This window comes from Vidua chalybeata, chromosome 8 (genome assembly GCF_026979565.1).
Source record: "Vidua chalybeata isolate OUT-0048 chromosome 8, bVidCha1 merged haplotype, whole genome shotgun sequence".
Classification (NCBI taxonomy): domain Eukaryota; kingdom Metazoa; phylum Chordata; class Aves; order Passeriformes; family Viduidae; genus Vidua; species Vidua chalybeata.
The window spans coordinates 32,218,134-32,238,625 of NC_071537.1; the positions used below are offsets into that span (position 1 = coordinate 32,218,134).

Sequence of the window (20,492 nt, forward strand, 5' to 3'; positions counted from 1 at the left end):
TCTAAGTGCTGGTGGGGGCTTAGACAGCCCCTGCCCACCAACTCCTGTCCCTTGGGGATGCTTGGGGTGGGCTGCTCTCACCCTGGACACCTCAAACTCCTCTCCATGCCCAGAGACTCATCCTGGCCTGGCTCCAGCTATCCACAGGATTGTGCCCATCCAGATTTGGGATTTCTTAAGGAATAAGCTTCAGAAGAGTGACATTCCTTGGTCCCCAGCCCCACCTCGTGTATATCCAACCCTGGTTGCGGAGATGTTACAAACCAGAGAGCTGCTGGCAAGATAGGCTGCACACAAATACCCCCTGTGGGCTGCTGGAAAAAGCCTCAGACAACCACAGGATCCAACAAATCCCAAATACTGCATCAAAGCCTGCAGAGGATTCTCCCCTCTCCCCCAGGGCCTGGGGTCAGATCCCAAATTAGCTCCTCCTGATCCAGCTGATGAATTGGGAAGGGACAGGATGTGCAGGAGGGAGTGCACAGGAGCTCAGGCTGCCGACACAAGTTTCCCCGAGTTCGTGATAGTTTATATCCCACGCCAACAAAAATAAAACAAAGGTGGAATTCTGCCCTTCTCCCGAGCACGTAGCAGGGCACAAATGGCTCCACATCAGGGACAGCAGCCCGGGAGAGGGACGAGCAACTGTGAGGAGTAGTGAGTGCTATATTTAACAGCTGGCAAGGTGCCCAAATTCCTGAAAAATTCCTTTTTTTTCTAGGCTTTGGCTCGAACCTGTTCTCGTGTAAAACAGCACTGGCACCTAGTGGCTGCTGGATCCAGGCACAGCATCCCAAAAAAGCGTGTAGGAAAGCAGGAAAGGGTTGCTGGTCACTGCCTGCCAACAGCCACGATGCTGTTACAGAGCAAATTAGACCAAGGGCTTCTCTCCCAGAGAATTTTCTACGCACAAAATATGATGAAAATCCCCCAAAAAATGCCTCCTAAGTTTCGCCCACTGGTGACAGCCAAATAAACACGAGGTGTTTGACAAGGGAACCTGCTCTGGGGTGCAAGGCACTCTTCAGATATCCTAATTCTGGCTTTCAACACTCCCTCTCCACTGCTTCCTAAAAACTCTCTTTTGGGGTCAGATGTTCGTGGTTTAGAGGGTAAATCTTTTAATGTGCAATTCAGCTTGGCTTGCTTAAACATGTCCTAAACATGTCCTACTGAATAAAAACCCCGCTGTCAGTGGGGTGGCTGGGGGGGTTATTAGGACAGGACATCAGGAGCATCTCCAAGGATTTGATTCCCAGTGATGTTCTTTCAAAGCTCTCTCTCTTTCCTGACTCAGTACTGCAACTGCTTTGAGCTCCTCCGGATGGGGAGCTCTGAGGCTGACTGCAGCTGCTTGGAAATGAATAATTCATCCTCTCATACTGATTTTGAAGAGAGGCAAAATTATCTGATTGATGATTCTCTGAAGAATTAAGGAGATTGCATACAAAATTGGTACACATTATTGGAGCTTATTAAACATTTACAGTTGTTTAGCTGTCAGGCCCTACAAGAATCCTAAATCCAGACCTGAAATATGTTTTCTTCTCCCTGTGGCCCCTGATTCTACCACTTGTAGATGGCAGAAGAGATGTAGGGACTGTGGAGCTGTCCCCACTTATGGCAGCCCATGGCAGTGCTGATGGGAGGCAGCTCAGGAGGGACCTGCCACCAACACTGGTCAGGGTGGTCATGGCTTTGTCCAGGCAGCTCTGAAACCCTCCTGGGAAGATCCTCTACATTCCTGTGGTGAATTCCATTTTTTTGTGTGGTGAAACCCTTTCAGCCAACAGGTTTGGGCACTGTCCTTGTACCCTGCAATGGTAGCAATCCAAGCTGTGCTTGGATGAACTCTTGTGTGGGTTGGAGAGAGACCACAAGCCCTTCTGGTGACCCACCTGTAGGTAACTCTGGGTGGCCCTGCATCCAGCCAGAGCCTGCTGGCCTTGGGTCCTTCCTGATGCTCCAGCAAAGCAGGCTGGGGTCTGTTCAGGGCTGCCTCACCCACAGCTTTAACTCATAAATTCAGTTCTTACTGATTTCCATCGAATTGCCTCCAGGAGAGTCTATTCACCATCAATAGGCACAGGTTTAATGACTAAAGAGGAATTTACATCATTATTACAATGAGAGTCAGCTGAAACCTGGCCTGGCCAGGACAGAAACCACTTGCCTGAGGACACATGAGGAGACTCAGCTGCAGGGAAAAGCCAAAACGTCCCAGGAAGTTGAGCTTTGTACATCAAATGACGACCAGCAGCACCCAAGGGGCGGCAGTGACATCCAGAGCCACAAAAAAACCCTCCCAGAAAATCGTGGAATCATCTGGAGTTGGAGGGGAACCACAAGAACCATCCAAGTCCAACCCCTGCACAGCCCAGATACCAAATCTCCTGCGCACTCTTGTAGGGAATGGGATCACTTATGGAGCTGTGATTCGAAAAGCTGAGGATGAGCCCTCAAAGGGGACAGAGATGACACGAAAGAAGGCCACCCTCTTCTTGTAGTGCCCGAAGTAGCGGAGCCGGTACACGCCGGGCTCCGTGCCAGCGGGGATGTGCCACTCAACAGTCACGTTGCTCTGGCTACGGGATCCTTTGCTCCAGTAAAACCTGGGAAAGAGGCCCAAAACTGCAGTCAGCAAGGAAATCCACGTTTCCTTGGAGCTCACTACGTGCCACGAGATGAAGACACTCCAGGGAAGTGTATTTTAAGTCCTCCCTGTGCAGGGGCAGAGCTAAACTGAGAGGGTAAATATTCACTTAAATCACTAAGTCTGTAATTATTGAGCTCAGGACTTCTGGCACCCATTTCCACATCAAAAGCCTATTTTCTTTTATGGAATCCTTTCTGTTCAACCCCCAAAACTCTACAGAGAATGCTCAGCCTCAAAACCCCAAACATGATCTGGACACGAGGGCTTTTTCAGCTAGTTCTGAGGGAGCTCTTCTTGGGGAAACGAGGAAGATTCACCTACAGCCCTGAAAAGTGTCACCAGCCCTGCTGCTTTGTGGATATTTTTCCTGAAGGCTGACATCTCCACCCTTCACTTTTCTTTCTTCCAAACTTCTAAAAAATTGTTGTCTGTTTATGCTGCACAGCACATCTGGCCAGTTTTCCCTGTGAGTCTCTCCTGTTTTCTCTTTGGCATCTTATTCATCCCCACAGTATGCCAGAGGGATGGATATAGGCTAGGAGCAAGCTGGACCACAAACCTTCTGTAATTCCTGCCCTTCCTCCTCCCTTTCCCAAATTTTCAAGCCTCCATTCCAGATTCTGGAGCCAAGGGGAACACCGGTTTTGCCAAATTAACCCCACCAAATATGAGCTGATCCTCCTCTGGAGAGCATCACCTGCAGGGTCAAGACTAACCTGCTGCAGCTGGGAGCTTTGGAATGAAGCCCTTCAGGTTAGACTGGAATGACTCCCGGGATTCTGTGGGACAGGGAAATTGCTCAGGGCACCCACCTGGTGTCCCAGGAGGCGTCATTCAGCACCACACGCCAGCTGCTGGAAATGTTGGAGTATCTCTCCACCGTCAGGAAGTTATGCTCAGTCTGGAATAAAACCACCAGAGTTAGGCAGACACTGAGGGACAGGCACGTCCCCACCTTCTGTGGCACTTTAAACTGGATAGGGACTCGGCTTCCTCATGCTTTACCGGCAAATGGGGGAATTACTGGCAAAAGTGTTATATTTTACTGCCAAAGCACAGATTTAAGCTGATAAACGAAGCGAAGAACTTATCTGTAGGAAGAGAATGGTCACAATGTCTATGCAAGGTGAGTGATGGAATTAAGTGCTTTTCTAATTTCCTTTGTCTTGTTAAAATTAAGCAGCAGGGTGGTAGGATGGAAATTAGAGACCAAGTTTGCCCTGGATACCAGCCTCCTCTAACACATACAACTTAAATAATATAAAGAGATCATAAACAGCCCAAATTCACTTCGTTGCCCAAAAGGCTTTCTAGTGGTGTGAATTCCCAAAGCACACATCTTCCCTTGGTCTCCCAGCAAAGAAAAAAATCCTACCCAAATATCCATTAATCCCAAATACCCCAACTGCAGCATCATTCCATCAATCCCAAATACCCCAACTGCAGCATCATTCCATCACATTTACCGCGTTCTCTGCAGAGTTCCTGGGGTTTGCACCCACAAAAGTCACTTCAGCAACTTCTCTCTGGGGGAGAAATTGAGAGTTGTATTAAAGGCTGAGCATTAAGAGCATGCTTTGAAGAGGCCATTTGATGTATTTTAGGGGGTGGGTTGGTTTTGTGGTGTTTTCTTGTGCTTGGCTTGTTGTTGCTGTTGTTTTAAATTATTTATCATTTCACTTGTTGCAGCAGCAGTGGGCAATTTGTGCTTTGAACTGCTGCTCGGAGCCTTGCCATTCCACTTGTCCTGCTTGCTGGATAAACTCCACCACTGCCCATAAAAAAGGGAGGAAATAAGGGAGATTTTTCAGAATGCCTCCCTGCCTTACTGCAGGGAGTAAGGAGACAGCAATGAGGTGAAAGCTCTTGCTCTGAACATCTTATCTAAATGCTGAGCATTGAAAGCAAAACCATTTCTGACATTTTCATTTCATTTCATTTACATTCCACGGCAGAGGCATCAAAGGTGACCTGATTGCTGCTTGTAAAAAATCACTGTAAAATATTTACCTACTTAATCAACTGCTATTTTGTTTTGAAGCAGAAGGGGAAATCTGCTTTGTGCTGAGTGAAGGGCTTTTATTTCCCCCTTTATCCACCCATTTTATTCCCATTCAGAACAGTGGCACAGGCAGGGAAATGCTCTGTCCCTTCTCAGCCGTGCCCACCAGAGAGACGAGACCTGTTTGGTCTGAGGGCACCACAACTCACAGGCTTGTGGGGTGAGGAGGGAGAGTTTAAAGGTTTCTCCAACAAGTTTTAGGGACTCCCTGAAGCTCTCACCTCTCGATACTCTTGTCTCACTTCTTCCAGCACATCCCCAAAGGTTTTCTTGGCCGGCGCGCTCTCGGTGCTGAGAGAAGGCAGCAGGGTCACGTTGGTTATGTTGAAAAGTGGGGGCTCTGGACCAGGGGACAGCTCCTGAGTGGCATTCTGGGAGACGGAAGATGTGCTTGTCAAACATCCACATGGACAGCCAGGATTCCCTGAGGAACCACAGCTCTGCCTCCCAGCCTCTGCTCACACAGATTGTAGGAATAATAAAGTGAGCGTGAAACCAAAGCAGAGGATCTCCAGCTGTGCTCTGCCTGCAAGAGCAACCCCTGCAGGACACCTGCTGCCCTATTGCTGGGGTCTCCAAAATCCAGCCCCAGAACATCCCAGGACATTCCTGCCCATTGCTCCTGCCCATTCACATGGTCACTATGGGAATGGAAACCACCAGGTAAACCAAAAAAAACAGATTTTTTTTTTTCCCTTTTGTTAGAAAAGCAGCAACTTCAGGCCATGCTGAAAGGTTGGAGGTACTGATTTCCTACATTTTGAGCTGCAAAACCCCCAGAATTTCTCAATTGGTGTCAGAGCGCCATAACAGGAATTATTTTCATACCATTTCTCAAGGTGGATTCTGAAGAGAGAGGGCAGCAGTCGGGTGGCCTCGGTGAGGAACAGCCACCACCACTGACTTAAGATTTAGATGTCCCCAGCAGGCTGTGGCATGTAGGAAATGCTGCTTACCAGAGCGATAGCCTTGGCCAGGCCCCTGTACAGCTGGATGTAAGCAGAAAGGGTGTGTGGCCCATAAATAGTCGAGGCAGCCTCGTATCGTTGAACCTGGAAAAGACAAATTCGGGACAGGAGGGTTGGGAGGACTCCTGGGTGGTTTGCACATCCCATCCCAGCAGCTCAAGATCAGCAGTGGGTTATTTATTCCCTTTTGGATAAGGAGACAGCCCCAACAACTTGCCAAAGAATTTCTGCTGCAATTTCAGGCTACTCCTCATTCTCCAATCTGTTGCAAACAGGGAGGGCCTCTTTGCTCTTGCAGTTAGCACAGTTTGTACCTTCTTTGCTCTTCCAATTAGCACAGTTTTTACCCTCTTTTAAAGGCTTATGATGCAACTTGCCTCCCCCTCCAACTTTTTGGGGTGGGATTCGTCCAACCCCAGTTCTTCCAACCTTCACTCCCAGTTCTCCCTGCCCATTTTTGTGGCACAGGAGAAGAACTCTAAACACACATCATTTCACATGAATTGCTAGCCCTTGATGCCAAAAAGCTGAACTCTGACAGGTTCAATCCCCACTTTTAACACTTACCTGGTATTCCTCATAGGTGGTGATGTAGTGGGTGTAGACATTGCACAGACCTGCAATCACAATGTTCATCCCTGGTGTCCCATGGGAATCAAATTCCTAAGGAGGGAAATAAAACCCTTACCTTGGAAACAACTGCTTAATGCACAACTATACTGTTGTTATTATTGTCATTATTATTATTATTATATCAATGTATCAATTAATATATCAGTAATAATGCCAACTACCATAACAATAATAACATTATTGTTATGGTAGTTGGCATTATTATTGTTATTGTTATTATTATCCAGGACAGAATACAAAGTTATGGTGGGAAGGGGGCTGGATGCCCAGGAATGCAAACCTACAAGTGCAATTTGCCTTTTTTAAGGTCTCATATTCACTCCCCAAAGAAAAAACGGACAAATGACCTCACATTCCACTAAATCCAGGGGAGTTTTTTGGAAGCTGATGTTTGTATATTCTTTTAAAAATCAGGGATATAAGTACAAGAAAGGCCCAGGGAATTGTGGAGACAGCATCTGGGATTGGGATTTTATTTAGCCTGCAGCCAGGATGTGTCAATCAAATGGAAAAAAAATACTTTTGCCCTTTTTTTTTTTTTTTTCCTGCAGTTGTTCTCATGTTGCAGAATCCTGGTAGGGATTAAGGAGCTGAACCCCTCCATCCCAGAGCCAAACCCCTGCTGGCATCAAGTTGTGCCTGGATCCCTGTGGAATTGGCTTAATGGACTGAAACCCGAGCAGTTGGTGTTTTGGGGAGGATATTCATTTCTGCTGCCTGTCAGGAAGCAGATGGAAAATCTGTCTGAAGAAAATGGGAGAAGGAAACATCTGTGGGACACGAGCCCCGTGAGCCCATCTAGGAGGAGGCCGAAGAAAAGAGAAGTTCCAGATGTGCTGTGCTCTGGGGAACCTCAGCAACTCACACTTTTAACAGCTTCCCGCAGCCTGCGTCCAGACATGGTCCTGGGGCATGGAAGGAACAAAGTCAGGCTCCAGAATCATGGAATCCCAGAATCTTTTAGGTTGGAAAATGCCTCCCAGCCCACGGAGTCCCAGCTGTGCCCAGTGCCCACCTTGTCCCCAGCCCAGAGCACTGAGTGCCACCTCCAGCCCTTCCTGGGACACCTCCAGGGATGGGCACTCCAAAGCTCCCTGGGCAGCCCCTGCCAAGGCCTGAGCACCCTTTGCATGCAGAAATTCCTGCTGCTGTCCAAGCTGAGCCTCCCCTGGCACAGCTTGAGGCCGTTTCCCCTTGGCCTGTCCCTGTTCCCTGGCAGCAGAGCCCGACCCCCCTGGAGCTCTGGAGAGCAGGGATCTAAAGCAGGAATTGCTGGCTGGACTTGCAGCACCCACCAGAAATTCCCACAGCAGCTCCAGCACTGCCCAACATCCCTTAAAAGCCTCTGTGCTGAAGTTCAACCAAAGGACCTCAAAACATTTCACACCCACCACCACAGCCAGGGAGGCACCCCAGGGCAGGGTAGAAATAAAGGTACTAGAGATAAATCATTATCCTATTTAAATTTGCATCACTGCACCACCAACAGTCAGTGCAATTCATCATTGCGGCGGTTGTGGTGCCAAAAACAGAATCAAAGTTAGCAAATTCCTTTGGTTTCCTTGAAACTGCATTTTGTTACAACCAAAATGATTCAGGACGCCTGTGTGCATCTCGATCATTCTCAGGGTGAGTTTGGAGACAATTTTGAGCCTAACCCCCTTTCTACCTGCAGGCAGAACTGTCCCAGGAGGTTTGAGTGAAATCTGGCTGCAGTAAATGCAGCAAAGCCCAAGGAATACACACGTGAACTCCCCAGGCACAGCAAGGATTGCCAGGGATCCGATGGCAGTGATCTGCACATCCACAATGTCTGGGTGCCAGGGGTGGGGCCAAGTCATCTGAGAGGGAGGAAAAAGTGCATATGAATACTCTGGTTTCGTAGCAAAACAAATAATCTGAGGTGTTTTCCTTCCACAGTCATCAACCAGGCAGATGAATTTATTCTGTGAATTTACTGGTAAATACAATTTATTTGTGAAACACGTGAGAAGGTGTTTTACCTTCATATGATGTCTGACCATAAGGCACAAGTAAACACTATAGGTAAGGCAAAAAAACCCTAAATAAGGTTGCCAAGAGGGGCAGCTTTAGGCAAAGTGGGTAAAGAAGGTCAGGGTAGTACCTAGAAACCCCTCACCTGCATGGAAAAAGGAGAGAATTGGGATTGATGAGGAGAAAAAAAAATCCCACTCCAGCAAGCCCAAAAAGGTGTTGTTTGTTTGTTTTTTTTTTTTTTCTGAGGAGCAATTTGCTGGGGGCAAAACATGAATGACAAAAGCTTGTGAAGCACATCAGAAGCAGGAAACCTGCCAGAGCTTCCCTAAAATGTGCTAAAGCCCTAAGAATAAAGTGTAATTTACTCTCAGTAACACCATCCTGCGTAGAGGAGGAGGCTGGGGGAGCTGGGGTGTCTTTTGGGGAGAGCTGAGGTGAGGAGCTGATTGAACACGAAGTGACAGCAGGGAAGCCTTTAACGAGGCTGGTGAAAGGAATAACAATGAATTTCCTTACCCAGATGGCCTCGTTTCAGTGCTCTGAAGAGCCCTGGACGTGATCCCTCTGCACGGCAGCGTTTGCCTCAGTGCCAAGGGAGCATCAGGTGGGAAAAGGGGCAGCGATTTCCATTTAGAGTTGTAAAGCAGGATTTGGGGAGAGCTCAGAAAATGCCAAGCCATGCCCTGAGTGTGGGCTGGGATCGACAGAGCAGCAGCTCTGCAGAGCCCATGCAGCCCGTGCTCCCTCCTTGTTCTTCACCAGACATCACAGACATTGCCTGGAGCTCCCTGACAAACCCAGGAGGGATTTGGATCTGTGATCCCAGCCCAGCGATCCCTGCACTCCCCAGGGCACAGACAGGTGTGTCCTTACCTCTCCCGTGTTGAAGAGGATGGGCTTGGGTTTGTGGCAGGCTTTGGTTTCGTTCGACGGCTCTCCCAGAAGCTGGTCCCGGATTTGATCCCAAAATGGGTCCCCTTCAACTGAGCCTTGAGGGGGAAACATCTTTAAACTCTGTTCCTCAGCTGCCCCGGCAGCTCTCAGACACTCCCTGCTCCCAGGTAATGAGGACAAATGAGCAGGACAGTCCCAAACCAGCTCTCTCTTCTCGCTCATCCCCATCCCATCCCTTGCTCTCCTTCCTCCAGGGCGTGGCCATATCTTTTTCCCAAATGGACACAGACAAACCTGTGAGGAGGTTTTCTCCACCTCCCCAAAAACCACCCCTTTGGATGCTGAGAAGCAACTCCAGGGCTTTCAGTCCATCTGGGGATGCCCCATTGGGGTCTGCCCCCAAATTACCTTGGGTGAAGTTGAAAGCCCCCACTCCGTCAATAGTCCCCGCAGCAAAGCTGTACCCCAGGGCTGGTTTGCAGGTTTTAACCTAAATCAGAAGGGGGGAAGAGAAGGAAAAAGAGACAAACCCCATGTTCCCTCATGGTGGCAGGTGCTGCTGCGGGAATAGGGCGTTTCCTCCTGCTCTCACCGTGTGTGTGGCGTTGAGCTCCACGGACACGTTGCTCATCTTCACCCACTGGTGGGCTGTGCTCAGGGGTCCTGTCACCTCCTGGGAGGCTTTTTCATACAGCTCCTAAGGGACACATGAGGGGGGAAAAAATCCCTGTGGGACAAGCAGTCAGGAAGAGCCGTATGGGTAATTTCCTCATTCCACCTTCCCAGGGCCTCTTCCAGGCGTAAATCTGTAATTCCCAAGTCCCTTTGTTTCTGTCACCCCCGAGCCCTGCAAGCTCTGTCTCAGGGAGGGAGGACACTTCTCTTTTGCAGCTGAAACATGCCCCTATTTCAGCAGGATGGCAATTCCCTTCCCCTGGTTGCCATCTCTTGGCATTTCTCACATCTTAGGCCAAGCAGAAAAAACGTTTCCCGTGAGAATGAAGCGTTTTGCTCTACTCACTGCCTCAAAGTGCTGCACGTATTTACTGCACCCCTGCCAGCTGAAGGGATTTACTACACACACTTAGCCCCTCAGGGAATGGTTTTCCAGCCTCAGGTCGGCCCATGGGAAAAGGTTGCCAGAAGTTATACAGGTTTAATGACATTCCTGGAAGGAGCTGAGGGCACAGCCTTGGAAGGCCAGGAGTCTGAGGTGTTAAAGACAACAGCAGTGGTTTTCCCCTGTGTTTGATGTACACACCAGCACTCTTGGACTGGGGACAGAGGCACAATCAGCCTGGAGTGACTTCAGGGCACAGCCTCTGCAGAAGCAGAGGAAAAGCCACCACCAAGCCTCCTGCTCCCCCTCCTGTGCTGGACACGCTCCAGTTCCTACAAGCTCCTGTCCCTGAAATGCTGCCAAAAGCTCTCCTTGCACGCACATCACACGGGAGGGGAACCAGCAAATTCAGTCCAGGGTGACTTCAGAGCCCACAGATGACAAAAGGGAACCCTTAGGGCTGAGGAAATGCAGGCCCAAGCAGAGCAAGGGGAGCATCCTCTGTGGGGGTTTCAGCCACACTTTTTACCTCACATTTGTGTCAGTTTGGGAATGTGATGCCAAACTGGCCCAACAAGTGGTGTGTGGTGGTGTCTCTGAGCTCTCCCAGGAGGATTTTTCCCATCATGGTGCCTTTGAGATGAATGGGAAGGAGGGAGATAAGAGGGGACATCCTCATTCTATCCCAGTGAGGAACACTGAGATCAGAACCACCAAACCAACATTTTCAAATGACAACACCTGCGAGGATGTACCTAAATAAAAATATGTGTTGTCCAGTCTAAATTCAGGTTTCTAATCAGATGTGTTCTCCCTGAGGAAATTTTTCACTACCATTCAGATTTCCTACACTGTCCTAAGCCTAACAAATTCCAGGCTTTGAGGTCCTCTTGATCCCAGTAGACAGAGACATCACCAGCTGGTTGCAGAGCTCATTTACCCATTAAAAACAAAATCAAGGAACTTTGGAGTAATTTGAATCTACAAACATTCACCAAAGCAGGTACAAGATAGATAGAATATGGAATATAGGAGACAGAAGATAGAATATGGAACATCCAGAGGGAAGGGATCCATAAGGCTCATCAAGTTGTTGAAATGAGCATGAATTCCTGTCTTAGCAGCACTCACAGACACTCAGAAAGCAGAATATCCCTTACCTTTGCTTTCAAGTAGATATTTTGCCCTATAATCCTGGTGCTCTCAAACATATCCTTCCCGGGCCCCTTAGCCATGCACATGGCTGCCTGTTGGGAAATTTATTTGGTGATCAGTGACCATGGAGAGCATCTGGCACTGCCAGGTGCTTGTCAGGCTGTGGGAACTGAGGGCTTCTTGCAGGCCACATCAAAATTAGGCACAGGGTTGCTACACTCAAATTTGGGGTGAAAAATCGGGTGCGTGAGGGACAAAGCACAGGTAATTCCTGGAAGCGGCATCCAGGACAGTCCAAAAAGAGGCAATTTTTAACTTTTAGTGCCCTCCCCGTGCACAGTGGTCAAGCAGGGGGCCCTGCAGAGCGGGGGACAGGGGGGTCACACTCACCCCTCCGACGGGACAGGTGCTCTGGGGGTTGTCACACGACTCGCCCGTGTTGGCGCAGAAGGGGCCATGCGTGTTGGGGGACACATCTCCCAGGTTGGAGGAGGCAAAGGCGGCCACAAAAGAGCCCTGCCAAGGCCAGAGGAGCCTTGCAGTGCCTTGCAGGGAAAGCTGCAAAGCCCACGTGCAGCTCTCCCCGCAGCTGCTGTGCTCGCCAAGCAGGACTCTGGCTTATTCCCAAAGTCACTGGGAGCTCTGCAACGGGGGTTTAGGCACATCCCAAGAGGTAGGGCAGGAAGAGCAGGGGACAATTGGATGCACATGATGCCATTTCAGGAAAAAGAGATAAACTTCACCCCAGCTTGGTGTGCTGACAGTATTTCCTCCTCCCCCTCTTCCACCTCAGCTCTCCCCAGCTTCTCATGTTGCTGATCAGATGTTTATGGGTCATTGGAGCACCTTGCACAGGATTTTTTTCCCCTTCCAGGTGTTCACCACGACTGATTTACAAGGTGAGAACTATTGGAACTGACTGCAGGGACACTTCCCAGGTTGCTCAAGGCTTGAACGCTTCCAGGGATGAGGCAACCACAACCTCCCCAGATTTTAATCAAAATAAATGTGAGATATTCCTCAAGTCTGAATAACTGCCACCAATTACTAGTTTGGAATGTCATTAATACCCCTTCCAATTTCCCTTCTGAAAAAGGAAAAAAATCAAAGCATTCACCTCAATCATTGTGTTCCTGTGTTTGCCCTGCTGTCCCACCTCACCCCTCCCCGTCCCAGCCCTGTTTCCCCCTTTCCTTTGGGTGCTCCCACCTCTCCAGGGAGCATTCCCTTGTTCTTCTCCTGCTCAAACAGGTAGGAGGCATAGCCCACGTTGTCACTGTTCACCAGCTGGTTGGAGTTGTTCATGCTCACTGGGTGCACAGCAAACCAGCTGAGGAGGGGTCAAAAAATGAAATTAAAGTGAAATGAAAAAAGTGAAAATGCTCTGTTCACCCCATGCAAGGACCATTGACCTGTTCAATCCTATTGAATTTTCCTATTCCCAATTTGGGGGAATTTTCTTTGGGAGAATACACACAGAGACTTGTGGTGCTTAGGGATGGATTAACAAGAACAGAGTATTCCCATCCTGCCCCTTCCTAAGCAGGGGGCTCATGGCTGTAACAATCCAGGCCTTGAGGCCTGACAAGAATTTGTCACTGTCATTTTCAGGGCCACCAAGATCTCCTTCAGACCTGAACTGACTCTTGCAGTAACCCAGAGAATTATATTTTGCAGAGATTTTTATATTCAAAGGAACAAGGAGGAGTCAGTGATGTAAAAAAAAAAAAAAAGGGGGAAAAAAGGAACACCTTCATTCCTACAAAAAATAATGAGGGTTTGGAGAAAAACCTGCTGCTCTGGTGGTCAGTACCTGATAAGGCCTAGCTCATGTCCATCTTCATCTACCATCTTCAACAGCACCATTTCTTTATCCGTGTTAGACAAATACCTGGATGGGAACAAAGCAGGGAAATCCCGTCAAAGTCAGGGCTGTGCTCCAATCCTCTGGCAGGTTAAATCCTCACTGGGCTGAACAAGGATGTGAAAAGGTCATTCCAGGTACGACCAGCACGCAGCAAGGCCTTAGAGAAGCATCTGGAACCAGCTGGGAAGGCAAGGGAAGAGCTGTGGCTGTCGCTGTCCTCAGGCACTGCTCCTCCAGGGAATGGAGGTAACCCAAATTCATGCACCAGGGACAGCACTTTAATGCCCTCTGACTCCTTATTTGTTAAATAAAGCACAAGGTCGCATCCTTGACCGATTCCTCATGCTTGGAGAGGACAACTGCAGCTTCCAAGCCCTTTTCAAGCAGTTAATTTATTCTCCTGCCTGGGGAGATTTTACCTGTTCCGCTCGGACTCCGGGTTCGCGAGGTAGGAGAAAGGGCTCCGGTTGATCTGGCTGTTTTCTACCGTGCCTCTGTTTATAAAGAGCCTTCCTTTCTTCATGCTCTCATGGGCAATATCTATGCTCTGCAAAGCAGACAGGGACTATCAGTCTGTAAGGCACGTGAGAGGTTATCTGGAAAAACTCTTTCCCTCCCTGTCCATCCCCAACCCTTTCTTGGAATTTGGGGGTGCTTGTTTGTTTGGCATTTTTTCCTAAACTCATCTAAAATTCTCAAAAATTGAAACAACATTTTTGAACTACCAACAGCTGTCTCTGAAGAAAGGGCTCAAAGCTCCTGCTTTTTGAGCTGCAAACAAGCAAGCCCACCTCAAAGCAGGCTGTGCCACGTGGAGCTGCCACCCCAAACACCACTGCCAGAGCTGTGCCGGGCACCAACACGCTGAACTGGGTGACACCGACCTTCACAATGCCATTCACGATGGAGCTGAGGGCTGGCTGGACGAGCCCCTTGCTGGTGATCCAGAAGAGGGTGTACTGGAAGTACCCTCCAGGCCCTGAGTGCGTGTGGGTCCCGCTGAGGATGACGTTGTCCTGCCGGTACAGCTCGCCGTACTTGCTCCGCAGCTGCTTCAGCACCTGAGGGGGAGGAGGTGCTCCTAAAAACCCCAACCATCCATCCCCCTCCTCACTCTTCTCCTTCTGCCTGGCACAACAACAAGGTTGTAGCTGTTGACTTGGCAGAAGGCTCAGAATCGGAATATCTAGTAAAAGACCCTTATATCCAACTCAAAGCGCATCCCAGAACATCCCAGGAGGATCTACAGTTCTCCAGCACCTCCCTATCATTGTCACCACTTTGTAATGAAGGGATGGGACTATTTTTGGGCTAAGAACCATTTATTGCTCAGATAAACATCAGTCTCAGAGGCTGTGAGATTTTAGAGGAGCAGGCAGTCTGCCATAGCTCAAAGCAGTCACAAGTTCTTCGTTACGAGGCAATACAGGACTGCCACAAGGCTTATTTTGCTTTTCTAACCTGTCACCTTTACTCACTTCTGCTGCACTGTGGGTACTTTTGCCCAATAGGCTTCTGTCACACTTATACACAAATGCTTCTATTATAACTTCTAAACTCTCAGCTTATTCCATACAACCACACCCCTACATTTAAACCCTTCACCATCTTATCAATGCAGGTTCTCACTTACCTAAGGCATATTCTTACTTACAACTATAGAAACATAAGTTTATGGTTTTTCTGCTTAATATCTGTGTGTTGTATTTTTACATCAATCCAAGCTTCTCCCAAGGCTGCAGATCAAACCCTTCCATGGCCGTGGAAGTTTCTGTTTTTCCGATTCCCACACCTCCCTCCCTCCTGTGCTGCACTAGAGGCACCATGATAATGTATTTGTGATTCCAATGAACTCCTGGTAATTCTCCCACTAAGAGAAGAGCGAGCAAAGTCCAGCCTCATTTGCTGAGGGGCCCAAAGCTCTTCTCCAGCAGAGACACAGCATCACCCCAAGGAAATCCCAAAGGATTGCTCCCAGCCCCTCCTTTGCAGCCCCGTACCTCCAGCCTGACTCTCTGGGACACCATCCCGATGTCGGCGCTGACAAACACGACGCGTCTGGAGCCCTCAGGCTCTGCCACGATGAAGGCTCGGCTGTAGAGGCGTGAGAGGAGCCCCCCACCCACCTGGTCGGGGTTGGCATATCCCATCTGCAGGAGAGGAGCTCCATCAGAAACACTGAGCCATTTATTCCTCTGCTTTTCCTGAGCAGATTTGCCCAGGGGTCACTCAACAACTCCGAGCTGCAGCTCTGTCTTGCCCCGCATTCCGTGGAATGGTTGGGCTTGGAAGGGGCCTTAAAGCCCATCTCCTCCCAACCCCCCTTCCAACCCCCCACCAGCCCACGTTGCTCCAAACCTCAAGGAAATTTCAACTTGTGTTTGAAGGTGACACACATTTGGCAAGGCAGAGGCTCTAAACCAGAAATCCTGCCAAAAAAAAAATACTCCCAAAGGATGAAAAATCAGTGTTTCGCCACCCCCATGAGGAATTCCCCCAACTCACCAGGGGGACCTGTGCCACAGGCCCCGTGCAGTCAGCTCTGCCAACACCCACCAAGTACTTTGCCTCTTCCGCTACGTTGTTGGTGCAATCTGTAACAGCAAATGGCAGATCAGTGGACACAGGAGCGAGCAGAACCGGGGGCAAGAGAGGCCAAAGGGCTCTGGCTGAGTGCTCTGAGTGGATTTCCAGCGGGATCTCAATGTGCCGAGGCTGTGAAGGCCTCTGGGGTGGCAGAGGGTGGAGCAGGCATGAAGAACCACCCAGGGAGCTGTCCAGAGGGGACACTGGACTGTGTCAGATGGGTGGTGATGCACAGCGAGGGGGAAGCAGCCCAGCATTCCCAGTTAAACCCTCCAAGCCCACCAGTACCATGCAGGAGCCAGGTCCAGGTGCTGTTTGACACAGACAATTCAGCTCAGCAGTGGTAAGAAAAAAGGGATGGTGTGTCAGGAGCTAATGGGAAAGGACTCGGCAAGAGAGAAGGGCACATCCAACACATCCTGTGTCCAGTGATGCCTTGGTCTTCCCCCAGAAAATCACAGCAGAGCCAGCTGAAGCTCAGAGAGGGGAAAAGCAGTTCTGAGCAGTGATTTCCAGACAAATGGTGAGGAAAAGGTCTCTCTCACCCCAACCACCAGGAAGGTGCAGAAATCCTTCCAGGATGGGCAAACCCGTGGAAGAAAAGCCATGGATGGCTATCAAATCATAATCAATCAGAAAGGTTATCTACATCTCAGGAAATCCCAGAGCCACAAATTGCTGCAGGCTGAGATAACACTGTGGGAAAATATGAAATATTTCTGTGTGCTTGCTCTGTTCCCACAGCCCTCCCCAGGCAGCTGCTTTGGGATCAGGGGATGCTCCGTCTTCCCAGCCTGACCTTTCCTGGGCTGTCACTTGAAACACAGGAGAAGGGAAACACTCACATTGGCCACAGACTGATGCCATTTCTTCATTTAAAATGACACCAGCCAACTGAGCCACCCTTTTAGAACTACCCTTCCTCATCCTCTTCCTCCCCCAAGAGCTCTGATACAGAGGAGAATCACTTGTGCAAAACTCAGGCATGTTACAGCCTAAAAACATGAAGTTTTGAGTCCCAGATGTGAACTACATCCAATTTGAGACCAAAGCCTGGAAGCTGGAAGGTCCCACTGGTGAGATGTTGAGTCCAGCTCCCGACACCCTCGTGCCTGTGCCTGGGGATGGGGTTGGAGGCATCAGTGGGCTGTGATGGGGTTGTAAAACCCCTTGGTCAAATCCTGGGAGTGAGAGGCTCTCAGCAGGCACAGAGAGGGAAGGGAGGATGGAAGGAAGGGATGGATCCCTGCAGCCAAGCTCAGCCCATCCCTGGGGCCGTGCATCCATGCCCAGAGAGCTGCTGCTGCGGTTGGGTGAAGGGACCACGTGCAGAGGTGGTGGTGACAGCTCAGGAGTGACCCGAGACCTCCACCTGTCCCCCTCTAATTTAAATCCTGCCCCGGGCACCCCCTGGAGCAGAGGGCTTGGAGGGTCTGGGACAGCTCCACTTGCCATTGGTGTTTTTGGTGAGGAAGTGCAGGACCAGGAGCACCACGGTGAGGGAGATCATCAGCACCAGGCACGCGATCAGGATCACCTCCAGCCGGGAGAAGGAGCACTTGGACCTCTTTCCAGGCATGGTGGGGGCACTGTGGGAGCAGAAAGGAGCCCGTGGGACATCCCAGTGAGGGACACATCCCACCCAGAGCTCACACCCCACCCTCAGAGAGCTGTCTGTGTCCCCCAGCCCAGCGTCAGAGACGGCAGCAGCACAGAGAAGGATGGGAAGTGGAGATTTCTATTTCAGCTTATGACAAAAATGTGTCTCCTGCTGGCAGCAATCGCCCCCTAACACCAGGCCTGACAGGACAGGGAGAGCACCCAAATTCCCGACCCTGTGTCTCCTAAGACATTTTGCTCACCCTTCTGAAGAGATCTGGCAATAAACCCCACAATATTCCACCAGATCCTCTGTTCTCTGAGTGGCTCTAGGAGATGCTGAAGCTCAGAGCACAGCAGAAGATAATACTGTCACCATAATAAACATCAATTTAGGAATCTCAGCTTCAAGGTCCCTCCCAACCCATACCAGTCTGTGATTATTGCGATTAGAGAGGGAAGAATGAGGCAGAGAATCTGATTCTCCTGGCAGTAACATTTGCCAGCTCTGGTGAAGCCCCTGCCTGCAGGCTATTCCTCACAGGGAATGTGCCCTGGAAACAATGAACCCGCAGGAAACAACTGCTGGAATGAGCACTTATGCTCCTGAAAAGGTTGCAGTGATAAACGACATCAGCAGAGAGCCAAGTGGTCACTCAGACTTGCTCCAGGTGACCTCTCTTATCAGCTTCTTCTGCTACAGCACTCGTGGTCAGGGCTGAATTTCACAGAGCAAATATTGTAGCGACAACAAATCTCAAGTTACAGGTTTCCTGCCCTCTTTGTTGCCTGAGCGTGGCATTGGCTGCCAGGCACCCTGAGCCGTCCAGAACTATCCCAGCCCCAGCCTGAAACACATCAGCATCACACACACCCACACTCCTCACCACCCCGCTGATCAAACTGCCCCAAAAGCACTGCAAGCTACAAACCCCGATCCTACCTGAGCTCTCTCACCCGTCCCAGCAGCTCCCAGCTGGAAAGTTCAGTTGGAAAATTCTTGCTGAGTAACCCCGTGAGTCAAGCGTGGCACAAGATAAGGAGAAACCAATCAATAATTTGAATCCCACAAGGAGGTGATGGAAGGTTTTTCCCCAGTGTGTTTCTGTTAAGCTGCAGGCAGCAGCTCCCTCTCCCAAAATAACCTTTCCAGGAGTGCACTGCTCAGCTCTGCTGCTCGAGGAATTTGGGGATGTTTTTTTCTCCTCTGCCTCATCACAGCTTGGTGCAGCCTGTGGAATGGTGGCTAGATGTGACTCCTGATTCTCATGGAAGTTCAGTGCTCAGGGTTTCCACGCTCTACTAGAAGAACTTGGAAACACAATTGTATTTTAAGTGTAAAACACTTTTATTAATGCATTTCTATTTAACAAAAACTTCATTTGTTAAAACCCACCTTTTTTTTTCCCCACCTGTTTCAAGTCCCAGCTAGGCCTGGATAAATTCTCCAGCTGCTCAAATAGCTTTATCCAAAGGCTTTTGGCACTTTGCCTTTCCCCAAAGTGACAGGACCCATCACACCCTCAGATGTTGGTGCAGCAAGAGGGAAGTCCCAACCAGCCCCAGCCGTTTCTCCCTCCAGCATTGTGGTGGGAATTAAAAGCTGGCAGCACCTCTGGCATTTTGCCTCCCCTCTCAGGGAAGGGAAAAGAGCTTCCATCACCTTTCCTACAGTGCATCCCTGATCCAAGGGTTAACATTCCAGGCAACGGCTGCGTCAGCGCTTCAAGGTCACGTTCAGCGCTGCCCTTTGGCTCCAGTGATTTTTGGACTGGCTGGTGGGGAGAACCAAGATTTCCTGATACCTTATCTCCTGGCTGTGATTCCCAAGGAACCTGCAGGCCCTGGAAGCAGCCATGTGGGCTGGCAGATCTCCCCAGGCACCGCTGTGCTCCTGGGAATGTTTGGGTCCCAAAGTGCATCCCAAAGCCTTGGGGGGAACTGGAGGGGCCAGGCAAAACCACAGAGCAGCTGCTCTGCTGGCATGGGCGAGCTGCTGGCACAGAGATGAGCCAGGAACAGGCTGGGCAAGAGCAAGAGCTCTTCCTGCAGGTGATATATATTTGCTGGAGCTGATTAGAGATTGAGTTTTAAGGAATTGTTCTTGTGATGGAGAGTCCTGCCAGCCTCAGCCCACAAAATGCAAACAGCTGAGGGAAAGTGGCTCTGTAACCACCTGTGGCTGGGGTGGAGGAGGGGAAAGAAGACTGGTGACAGCTCAAAGCATGCCCTGAGGAATATTTCACATTGTTTTCCTGTTGAGGTTCTGGGGACCCACAGCTCCCCATCTCCCCCAGGTGACGTGACTGTGCCCAGGCCCAGAACTGCAGAAGCAGGGAGCTTTTTGGCACAGAAAAGGCACTTTCTGGGCTGCAAAGACCTCAGCTTAAGTGCTAAGGGCTTGGTAGATCTCTCTGAATGCCTTCCTGCCTGTGGAAATGTGAGGAAGGTGAAAAGTTCCCACAGACCATCCTCCTTCCCAAGACCAGGAGTCCTCCAGCTTCTTCCTGGTGCCATTTTGTGCCAAATGAGTCTAAAGAAAGCGATGTTTTCTTTACAATCTTCATCCTCCTGAGAAAAGGTTCCTCCCCATCACTGCTACCACAGGACTGCACTCTGTGACCTCCCCAGGGGCTGCAAAAACAGCACAGGGATTTCATCCTCAACAGGAGAAGTGTTCAAACCCACTCGGGATTCATGGATCCACTGAAGGAATCAGGCAAAGCTGACAGAAGGGAAACCACTCAACACAGGTGGCCAAATGTGCATTTCTTTCCTCAGTGAACCTCCAAATCATTAAGAAAGAGGATTCAAACTACCTCTATAGGGGAAAAATAAAATTAATTAAGAAAATTGGCTTTGAAATATAAACCCATTAAGCATTTGCTTCCCTTTCCTCTCCTCATTTTCAGTTCCTCATCCCTCCTGAGCAAGACCAGATAATTTCAGAGAAGTGGCCCTTTCCTACAGCACCCAAATTTCACTTTAAAACCAGCATTTCCTGGTCTCTTGGA

The 20,492-nt window shown here is 49.7% G+C and overlaps 1 protein-coding gene across 1 annotated transcript; it reads right to left on the bottom strand.

The window, feature by feature from the left end:
- Positions 1-1,910: 1,910 nt before the first annotated feature.
- On the bottom strand, positions 1,911-20,239 carry LOC128791789 (putative neutral ceramidase C). Its single transcript, XM_053949680.1, has 22 exons — positions 19,947-20,239; positions 18,422-18,789; positions 17,332-17,468; positions 15,799-15,887; positions 15,294-15,443; positions 14,178-14,354; positions 13,713-13,840; positions 13,240-13,317; positions 12,636-12,756; positions 11,817-11,942; positions 11,432-11,518; positions 9,804-9,908; positions 9,620-9,701; positions 9,191-9,306; positions 8,066-8,160; positions 7,185-7,224; positions 6,254-6,349; positions 5,675-5,770; positions 4,940-5,089; positions 4,123-4,182; positions 3,469-3,557; positions 1,911-2,612 (listed from the first exon to the last, which is right to left on the bottom strand). The coding sequence occupies exons 3-22, from the start codon at positions 17,456-17,458 to the stop codon at positions 2,423-2,425; spliced, it is 2,202 nt and encodes a 733-aa protein (XP_053805655.1). The 5' UTR covers positions 17,459-17,468; positions 18,422-18,789; positions 19,947-20,239; the 3' UTR covers positions 1,911-2,422.
- Between the last annotated feature and the right edge of the window lie 253 nt (positions 20,240-20,492).

Bases quoted from the DNA above. Each gene is read 5' to 3' on its own strand.
- LOC128791789 (XM_053949680.1), bottom strand. From the start codon at position 17,458: ATGCCTGGAAAGAGGTCCAAGTGCTCCTTCTCCCGGCTGGAGGTGATC. The intron at 9,702-9,803 runs GTGAGAGCAGGA...CTTCTGATTTAG, and splicing joins AGCTCAACGCCACACACACG to GTTAAAACCTGCAAACCAGC. The intron at 4,183-4,939 runs GTGAGAGCTTCA...TTTCTCCCCCAG, and splicing joins TGAGACAAGAGTATCGAGAG to AGAGAAGTTGCTGAAGTGAC.